We start from the raw sequence: 11030 nt of genomic DNA on the forward strand, positions 1-11030 counted from the left end.
AACAAATTTAAACGATTTCTGCATAAAATTTAAATGATTTCTGCATAGTACAATGGCGTCAATGACACGTTAATTGAGGGGGACCATATTCATATATATTCTGCTATGCTTGTCTGATTTCTTTTGAAAACAATTTCACCTTCAATAGAAATCAACCTGGCATAACAGAATATATGAATATGGTCCCCTCAATAGACCTTATGCTGCATAATGCAGGGATTCCGGTTTTCGCAGTCACGGCGAAAAATTCAAGCTTCAAAATTTCCCGCCGTGACTACTAAGACCAGAATTCCCTGCAGGTGTCACGGCTTGTTACGTCATTATGCATAAGGTCTATTACCGTTCGATTGACGCCCATGGCATAGTAAAAACTGTCTCAAAGACAAATCTCTGTATGAACTAAGTTCTAATGTGTGAGCATATGATAAACGTTAGCCCTTTCGCTTTCAAAAGACACCAGTCAGTCATCATTCGAGTGCAGTTTCCTAACGGTCTGGGACTTGCGCCTTTCGACATTTTTGTACGTTTTAGGTATACAGAGAAAATACACATGACGTTTAGATCGACGTCACCGGTCAATAATAAACTGTTTCGTCATTAACCAATTTAATTACTAAATTACCCAATTATGCATGTTAGTGTCATTTCAGTAGTCGGCATTTGGTGCGAAAATGTGGATAGAAGTAGCACCATAAAAATATTTTATATGCGATTATCAATCGTGACAAGATCGGCAATTGCTTGTCAGCATTATATATCAATGTCAAAAATTCATCAGGTCGTTGATCAAATCTGGTGACACATCATTTTCGGATACACAGTTATCATACACCCTATGCACCTCATTATAGTCCATATGGCTCATATTAGTCATATAATAATTGTTACAGCCCAATAAATCTTCCTAAACAGAATAACTTGTGTCGAGACGTGTATGTTTAGTTTGTTTCGACGGCACGTTCATCTCATCTCTATATATAGAGTTACTCATCATTCATTACATAGTGGCTAAATTATCTTCATAAGAGTCGTTACTTCCTGAATATTTTCCCTTTTATGAACCAAATTCCTCCACGCTAGGGTCTATCTTTTTAAATTCGTAAGCGCCACGGCCGTCCAGATGTAAAACAAACTAAGAGGAAAAACAAATATTTGTGAATATATGCCTCTTAACTATACCTAATCGCACTCAGATCAAAGAGGTATTATATTTAAAATTTTGCACATGCGAAAAAATCGCATAAATATATTTATAGTTTTGGAATGCGCTTAAGTTGCAGAAAGTTTTGTTAACAAGATAGATTTTGTTAAGATTTCATATATCCAATTCATGCGAATACTCATGCACGTGGGATCTCGCATGCATGAGCGTGGTTTTTAGATGCCAATGATAAAATTTGACCGTGAACTATTGATAGTAGTTTTATCTGGCGCCAGGAATATATCCTTGGTGTTAGGAAAAGATCCCATCACACTTCTTTAGAGATAAAAATTTAATAGGCTTTTAACGTATGTTTTTCTTCAAGGATTACCTCATTTTGAACGGAATTTATCCTAACACAAATATACCACCGGGAGAGAAATATTCCGAACGTGAATGATATTGAAACCTTGGCGACCCCACATTATAATGTATTACGCAATAAGCTAAATATCACTGGTCTAAACTACGTGAAAAATATACAAACTTTTCATGTGTGTTTAGCTGAGTTCCAGTGAAGCTCTTTCGTTATTTTAGTTTAGCCATAAACATCGCATTCTTGTTCAATTGTTCGGTGATGTTGTTTTTGGCACTTATTGTATCAAATGGTATAGAAAAATCAATATACTTATGACAGTCTTTTGGGTCTTAATCGCTTGTGGGTGGCATCAAAATGTGTCGACATGCCAGAATATTAAAAACGAGGGTATATCGAGCTCTACGACAGATAAAGTTCCATTTATGTCACTCCTGAACACAAAGGATTTCTATAAGAAGCAGATAAAACTAAAAGGTCGCTCAGATAACAATGTACACAAGTTTTGCCCACTTGGCATTCCGTTCCGAACTTTTCTAAAGCTCTCTTTCAAATTTCTGCCATGTTTAATTTATTGGCATGATTGATATCTCACGGTTTAGATAGTTGGACATAAAAACAAATCCAGGCATCAACACACGTTCGTTTAATTAAACTTGGTTCTTATGCAACATGTCATTATATATGAGTGTATATATAACATTTGCCTTGCAGCAGTTTATAATGAGCTTGGCTCTCTGAGTGCCATGGTTTTGGCAGTGAATACTCTATATATCATTGGATCCGAATCAAATCGCGAATCGTTTTACGAATACTGGCAGCAACAATTTGATACAGTAACATTGTTGACAAAGGCGTACCAGCCAAGCAATCAAGAAAAATTTGCTTGATTTAAAAAAAATAGTTCGTTTTTTAAGATTTTTCAGAGGATTTTGATAAAGATTACTGAAATTTTACAGATGCTTTGAATATCTTTGTCTCGGAAAGGGCAAGAATTTCGTTCTTGATATGACTTTTCAAGTCCTGAGACGACGTGCGTTTCCTTAATCCTTTCCCGTTCTAGATATGTAAACTGATAGTTGGATTGAGAATTTTGCCCTAGAGATCTCATGATATTACCTTGGGTGAAAGTTCAACTTGATGGCGGAAAAACCAGGAAGATAAGATAGGGTAGAATTTTAAAAAGTTCAAATTATTTCACAAGAATTTCACCTCATGATGCTTCCAGAGTGACTTCCTATGTGAAACTGTAAACAGCGTTATACCAATCTAAAAAATACACAAAATATTTTCTCTTTCTCGCCGCATTTGTTGAATTAACGCCTGTAGAGACTACAAGCGCGGGAAAGGACAAAAGCATAAAATGTATTCCTTTCCATTTTTTTCATAATATAGTCTAGATTGCATGAGAGGGGGAGCTATAAACTAGCTAATAAATACATCAAAGCGGCGGATAAAATCCAAACTTTAGCTTGTGAATCAGGCCTAAATATTACGCCTGTGCGCAGGCTATCAACGAGCCTGCATCACTTTGTCAAAGGTTCCCATGACCGGATACTACTGACCCGGGTTATAAAATATTTACCATTGACGAACAAAGCAAAACAAACGATAATAAGTGAGAATTGTTCCTATGAAGTGGCGGATCCAAGATGAGGCACAATAAATTACACGCCCAATTTTGGAAGAATTCCAAATATGTTAATAACAACGCTTCATTGTTTATGGTATTTTCAAATCAAAATCAACATGCACTAATGCGATTGCAGACTACAGTTGTAGTAATTTATTCTGCTTTATCCTAGACCGCACTCATTTCCAACCACGCTGCAGCGAGAGATTTCTCCATATAAACGGCCTCGAGATTTCCATATCGATAGCCTACTAACTTTTCTGCCTAAGTCAGATTTTGTCAGAAATGAGACTTTGCTTCACTCTTTTGTCCAGTGTTAGGAATTTAAACTAAATTCACACTATTTGCAATAGTTTATTCAGGCAGATGAGTTAGTAGGCTATCGATATATTTTCTCGACACGAGCACGGTGTTGCATGGTTGTGGGAATTAAACATGAACCTCGCTATTATGTTGTTATTACCGTCGCAAAAACTAATTCATGCAGGTGCACGTACTCAACTGCAGAGAACTCAAACAACAGGAAATGTCCGAAGTGGGATAAATTTACCGCAAACTCTTTTTTATCTCCATTAACGCCTCTTTGCGATAAAAAAATTCAAAATGAAAAAAAATGAAGTTCTCATACGGTTATGAGTTAATTTCCTCAGAAATATTTATACCTCGCGGCAATGGCTGTAAATAAATCCCTCGACATCAACACTAACAGCACTTGTGCACTCATCCAATATCGCAAACTGGGGACGATGGTAGAACAATCGAGCCATCTACAATAGAAAGAACTACGTCAGATTACTCTTTCAAGCCTGGTTTCCTGAAGGAAAAATGATAAAAAAACAACAACGCGACATCAAGATAAACAGCGTAATAGGGAAAGGTGGGCTTGGAGAAGGGTGTGTGGAGGAAACTCGAAGGGTGGGTTCAGTCTTTTCGGGCCTAACCCCATGCACACATTCCCGAAAGATAAGTAAGTGGGATGATATAAGCATACATAAAATAAAAGGAAGTGAACGTACCGCAATTCGTTGTTTTTCTCCACCACTAAGAACATCCATCCAGTCCTAATGAAAATTTTACTAGTTAGATATTGACTCCCCAAAGAATTCTGTTATTTTGATTTTCATGGTATTGAAGTAATTAGGTGCATTCATTACGAATTAGAAAAACTTTAATCGGTTTGAATTCTGGAATGAATCAGTTTGGTTGATAATCCTAGCTCTACCAATTCGTTTGTGGATGTAAAAATCAAACAATAACCTGAACAGCATCCCATCCACCTTCTCTTTCTAAGATGTATTCAAGATGAACCTAAATCGTATAAAGTGAGAAAAAAATTGACAACACTCCGCCGTGTGTTGCACATTAGTGACTGACTGACCGACTGACGTAAGCAAATCTTTACCACTTTCATCAGAATATGCAAAGCTTGCAAGAAACTTCGGACTAAAACGAACCTGTCTTAAAAATTCTTCCAATTCTTCATCAGATATTTCTTTTTCTTTTTGTTGTTCAGTGGAGTCTGGATATATGACTTGGTCCCGTAATGTCCCTATTGCAAGGTACGGTCGCTAGAAATAGAATCAAAACTAGAAACTACAGTTGACCAAAGCGCAATAAAGTTGAGCTTAGTATTTGTCATTACCTGAGGAACATAAAACAGTTTACTTTTGTGAGGTTTAACCAACTTTCCACCAAAAAGTGGCCACAACTATATGATCAAGAATATATTTTGTGAACATATTTCGCATGAATATACACTGTATTTATAAGGAAAAATACACGCACGCCAAGAATACTGGATTACAGTAATGGCTACTAACTAAACCAAACTTTACCTCTCCTAAAATCCGGAACAACGAGCTTTTTCCACAACCGTTTGGACCACAAACGAGCACGTTCATACCAGATTTTACCTTTGTACAGAGAAATTAGCACAAACGTAAACGGTTTCAATTCTATTTGACGGTAGGAGCACTTTCCAATATAGCATCATATTGCTTCTGTCAATCTTTATTACTATACAGTACCTGGAAGCTTAACTCCCTCACTAAAACATCGCCATTAGGAGTAACCAATGGGACATTTTCAAATCTAAAAATTAATTCCATTCAAACTTTTCCATTAGAGATAAACATGGAATAAATTAAGCCTCGGTCAAGATAAATGAACATGCGCACTAAAAAATATAGTACACTCGATAAATACCGTATGACATGATCGCATTCTACAATTACTCCTGCTGGACAATCTGTGTTTATCTTTAGCGAACTATCTAATAACAAAGGAAATATCTGCATTTACAACCGCGGTCAAGGAATGAAGTATTTATATTTTCTCACGACTTACCAACTTCAGCTTCATCTCCCTCCTTCCTCTGGGAAACCATTGTCCTTTTATAAACCCCTCGGTTCAAATCATTTAAAACATCAATAATTTCCTTCACCCGTTCTGTAAAGCTATAGAAAGCAGTGGTTTTGTACGTACTGTACAATGTACATGAAGAAAAATAGTTCAAAGTTTATTTGACGCAATTACTGTACGAAGTGCATAACAGGTTCGTGAAAATTAGATTTGACAGTAAGCCTGCACTATCGCTACTTTATTATACAGTATCCACATCCATTTTTCAATTGTGGACTGGATTTAACATAGAAGTGAAATCTCCCCAGAACTGAAATGAAACCTATTAGAATACTCTCTTTCATATTAACCCTCTCTTACCCAGCAAGTCTAGTTAATTCTCGACCAGCGAGAGCGACCCTGCCAACGGCCTCACCCATCTTGACCATCATACGACCACTGACATAATAATCCTGAATACGAAAGAAATGCCGAGTTGCTTTGGGTGTTGATGAAGTTACAGTTTATTCATAATGCGGATAACAAATTCAAAGCACTATTTCTATATATATGTGACAAAGAAAGAATTACAACCGAAGAACCAGAAGAAAAAATAATAATGGGTATAGCAGGACACAGGGTGATATAGACGGGGTTATATAGCGTAATCTTAGGATTGGGGTTACTATAAGGGAACGTTCGAGATAGCAATTAGAGTTAGAGACATGGATAGGGCGAGTTTGAAGTAAGGTTACAAATTGAGTAAGGGTCGAAAAAAGAAGATCGTTCAGAACTCGACAGGTTTGCGACTGTTTTTTTTGTACTTTGTTTTTCGTTTTACCTGTAATCTATCACTATATGAACTGTTGATATATCTTGGGTTAGCCAGGTTTAAGAAAGGAATACTGACAACCGAGAAACCAACAACCAAACCAATATCTAAAAAAATATATAGGGACATTACATAGAAATGGAATACTGTTAGAGTGCACATCGTTGGCTATACAGTGATAACTAGTGATAGCAACATACTGTATGAGACTAGCAAAGAGAACTCGCAAATGGATCATCTCACACGCAGGACGTTTATACGTGCAAGAGAGCTACACACTGAGATTACTCAAACAGTGGAGCATCGTGGAAGTCCTCGACCTGTTGTATAGTAAAATCTTGCTTACATTTTGCAATTATGCTGTCAAAGAAACCCATGGTAACTCGAAATTGTAAGAATGTTCTTAGATGATTCACCTGAAAAGATACCATTTCATTAATTTCTTAACGAAATACATAAAGAAGAGAAATGGAAATGCGATTACATTGTCACGCAACTTCACTTCCAAGATACTTACGAGTCTTTGAAAAGCATGATTTATGATCAATTTTTCTCGCGAATCTCCCTGATAGAAAGCAATTTCTTCACTACAAGATAACAGTTAACTGCTTACAGAATCATTCAAAGCTGGATAACACAATGAATGACGGTTTTCGAAACTAATGTGAACAAAAAAGATCTGACTGACCAAAAAATATTTAATTGACAGATTAAATATTGTGCACTTCATAAGACCATGCAGTTAAAGTGCATTAAATTATCCACAATCGTGAAGAGCGCCGAAGATTTCTTCAATACTTTGTTGGAAAACGTATACTTGGTAATTAATTGTATAAAGACCTGGGGCCGGTTGTTTATTAAACACCTTTCGAACAACCGGCGTAGTTAAGAGGTATGGTTAGTAGCCTACCTATTTGTGAGTAATCTGGAGTTAACGTATCTGTATTCTCCCTCTAGATGTTGTTCTTCGACTGTCATCCGTCCTGCCGGACGTCTTAGTCTAAACAGAAAAAAGATCCTCTCCGTGACCAGTTCTCGTCCAGTCAATTCCTAATTCCATGTCACACAAAAACATTGACCATTAAATGAGCTAATATGATATTTGAACGCATGCGCGAGACTGTGTTTCTTGATTTCACCAAGGCTTACGCTGTACGCATAAACGCGTACGATAAAAGTACACATTGTACTGTACCTCGTTAGAACAAAACCTGATATGGTGAGATAACCCAACATTGCAAGAGGTCCCTGTAAAGATTCACGATTTCATTGTAATACAAAAGGTTGCCGACGAAAATGTTTCGATTTTGGAACAACTATAATTCTATTACAAGGTTCACTTTAAACTGCACGAATTTTTCAGCCTTTCCGGGGGAGGTGCTTTAGCTTTAGCTTTATTCTTAGGCGAAGTTGCTCAGTATGCACTATTTCCCTCCTCATGCGTTAATTCTATAATTCTATCATGGTTTCAGTTCTAACGCATCAATATTTACCATATTCTAAGACCTGTCTCGTAAATAACAGAAAAACACCAATCGTAAATTTATACCTGTAATCCAATCGCACCAGCAAGCCTGTACACGTACAATATGATGTCTAAAATGGGCTGCAAAAATAGAAGACTTAAGTGATTATGTTAGGACAGTCTATATAACAACACGTTTTGTATTAACATATCTCAAATTAGTGATGGAAATAATATTGCGATAGAGAATACATTACCGACCTTGCTAAGATTTGAATACAATTCCACTAAACCACTGCAGAATTTCTCCACATCCTGCGTACAATAAAACACAGTACCTTAGTTATGTAATTTAGACAAAAGAAGTCAGCAGAGTTCACGGAGATGTTTACACAAGTGATCAATGCAGGAAAGATGTAGGAGCTGGTTGCGTTATTTTTTAACTAAATGCATGTTCGCTTCTCTTGCTAAAAATGATACTAGAAATCCGCTAAATGCACCTTACAGCTGCTTTTGGTGGCGAAAACAACGATGGATATAATTGAAAATACGATGGAAATGCATTATTGAAGAAAACGTTTTCGGCCATGACATTTCCGTTAAAGGCGTTATCGAAGTTATAAATTGTTGTATATATTATTATACATATTAGTCTTCATTCTTGTTGTACCTGAGTAAGAAGTTGATCTGGGTTAGATATCCTTGAATCAAGGTTGCTTATTTTATAGTAGACAAAATTACTAAAACAAGAGGGGATAATGAATATATTAGAGCTGCCGTATTTTGGTGTATGTTTTCAAATAGTTTGTTGAATTGTTTTAGTGTGAATACATCTAATTATACATTTTCGTCAGTAAAAAGAGCCTTCATCCAGCTGCACACGGCACTGTAAATAATGTCTACCCAAACTTTACCTCAAATATTTTGATAGGAGATATTTCGTCATTCTCGTCCTAAAACGAAGCTCCAATTCATTCAGGCCAAACTAAAAACCAAAGTAATTGCGGGGGGTTTTATTTAATCACAACGAAATTTGAAACAAAGGAAATATTCGTCATTGTTTTGTATAATTTAAGACAGATTATGTTTTACCTTGAGAACATTATTAACAATTGAAAGCTAAAAAATCAGGGATCGGAAAATTAATAATTTGTTTATAAAATAATTTGTGAATAATGTATAAAACACGGTCCTACTAAACACTGCCAGGGACTGCCTGGGACCTAGTAACTAATAGAAATTCACTTACAAGAGGCATACGGTATACAAATGCAAGAATATTCTTCTTAAAAGCTTCAATATCCCGACCAATAATCGCTCTAAAGACAAACTTTATGTATCAGTTTGTTTTTTTCATCTGCCCTCTCTTCACCCAAACCAAGACAATCCCACTCCACAGACCTTTCAGTACTTGTTGTATTTTGGATCATCCAAAGGTCACAATATGTCCGAGTTAGCAGTGAAGCAGCCACCAAAAGCAACAAGCCCGTCTGGAATAAAAACATTCGTACATGGGATATAACAAAATAATACAAGCCTGTTTGGAATTGAAACATTTGTATATGGGATATAACAGAAAAATCCCTCAGACTAATCACGGATAATACAGTACATTGTATAGAGTCTAACTTCCTTTCTGCATAAAGAAATGATATAGGTAGCAAAGGATTAATTAAAAGGTCAAACACATAACATACAGTACCTCAGGAGTCAGCCATCCAGGAATAACAATTTTTATCAGCTGAAATAAATTCCTTTAGAAAGAAATGATTTGTACAAGGTTGTTATGTGATATGCTTGAGTAAGTGGAAACTATCCACTCAAGATTTAGAGCAAATATTACAATTCAGAAATTTCCAAAATGACGAAATCTAACATAGAACATGCAAACAAGTACAGTTTGTGAAATATTTTACCTGAAAAATTTTTTATCAACTGCAGCACGACTTTTTACTTTGCTTTTCTATCAAGAAAATGATTATACTTTATACTAATTATACCTTTGTATACAGCAGCGTCAAGGATGAAAGAAGAGCACACCAGACCAATTTTTAGGATAGCGCTGCCCTTTATTGTAAGCGCGGGTATGACAGAGGATTCTAGACTATAGTTTTAATTTAGATTGCGATTTTTGGCACTTCACTAGATGCATGTAAATTATTGGTGTTTAAAAGGTCTTAATTTAGAGTGAAGATTAAGACCCTTTAAAGCCCTATGATTTTAATTTAGTTCCACATTGCGTTCTTCAGCATTACTATGCAGACATTTCACAATGTTCAATACAAGAACACTGCTAGAGTTTTTAGAAATCCAATATGCAACAACTTTCTTTAACCAGATTTCCAAGAATCACATTAGTCATTACCTTGCTTTCCACATGTTCTGCTTCTAATGAAACAGCAGTATGTTCCTTGGCATTTTTCTGACGTAATCTAGAAATCAACATCAGTGACAGTCAACCTCATGGAAATTTGCCATAAAATTGTGGACTGTCTCAAGAATTTACCTAGGGATTCTCCTGCAGTATATACCAGTCTTTCATTAAATGTTCAATGGTTGATTAATTTCATTTTACATAGAAATTTAGTTTGGTATTTATTTGCATTATACTCCCAGGAAAGGCATAGCATAGCCTAAGGCATGTAAAATAATATTAATAGGTACTGAATAAAGAACGTCAATATCTATTCTATGTTTTGTCTCTAAAAATGAAGTCTGAAAGGAATGAAAGCCACAGTTTTGCTACATTTATGGTCTTCCAGTACAATATTGGAATTATGTTTATTCTGATCTGTATATTGAGTTATTACGTAATTTAAATATTATTAAAATGGTAGCGTCACGAAAATACCAGCATTTATAATACAGAATAACTTACTTTTTTTCCTTTTCTTCAAGTCTAGATTTATTCCAAATAAAGAATGCCACAGTGGCAGCCCCCAAAGCAGCAAGACCGTAATTATTGGCAGAAATAGCTTCGGTGACACGCTGCTGAAGTTTACTAAAAGCCACCATTTTGATATAAATTGTTGTGGTTTTTGACACTGATCTCACCATACTACACTAGATGGCTATTACGACACAACCGGGGGTTACCGGCCACAAAAAATAATGTGAAATCACGAAAACACGAAAACACTGAGTGCTGCAGCAGGTTCATCATGATCTGAGCAGTTCACTGCAAAAATTTGTTTTTAGTTGTCATGTTTATTTATCTGCTAAATGTTTCTATTGTTTTGCTTG

The 11030-nt window shown here is 35.9% G+C and overlaps 1 protein-coding gene across 1 annotated transcript; it reads right to left on the reverse strand.

Annotated features, from left to right (window-relative positions):
- Positions 1 to 328: 328 nt before the first annotated feature.
- On the reverse strand, positions 329 to 10815 carry LOC114523326 (ATP-binding cassette sub-family D member 3-like). The gene is made up of 28 exons (XM_028544217.1): positions 10666 to 10815; positions 10153 to 10219; positions 9704 to 9750; positions 9490 to 9541; positions 9189 to 9277; positions 9037 to 9106; positions 8880 to 8906; positions 8702 to 8772; positions 8458 to 8527; positions 8049 to 8102; positions 7872 to 7928; positions 7518 to 7570; positions 7233 to 7322; positions 6840 to 6909; positions 6669 to 6738; positions 6332 to 6429; positions 5872 to 5963; positions 5497 to 5606; positions 5356 to 5422; positions 5178 to 5241; positions 4986 to 5063; positions 4793 to 4858; positions 4605 to 4718; positions 4408 to 4458; positions 4167 to 4211; positions 3813 to 3917; positions 2730 to 2786; positions 329 to 1132 (listed from the first exon to the last, which is right to left on the reverse strand). Exons 1-28 carry the CDS (start codon positions 10800 to 10802, stop codon positions 1055 to 1057), a joined length of 2049 nt encoding a protein of 682 aa, XP_028400018.1. The 5' UTR covers positions 10803 to 10815; the 3' UTR covers positions 329 to 1054.
- Positions 10816 to 11030: the final 215 nt, after the last annotated feature.

Source organism: Dendronephthya gigantea, unplaced genomic scaffold (assembly GCF_004324835.1).
Source record: "Dendronephthya gigantea isolate DGI-Jeju-01 unplaced genomic scaffold, DenGig_1.0 000000F, whole genome shotgun sequence".
Lineage (NCBI taxonomy): Eukaryota > Metazoa > Cnidaria > Anthozoa > Malacalcyonacea > Nephtheidae > Dendronephthya > Dendronephthya gigantea.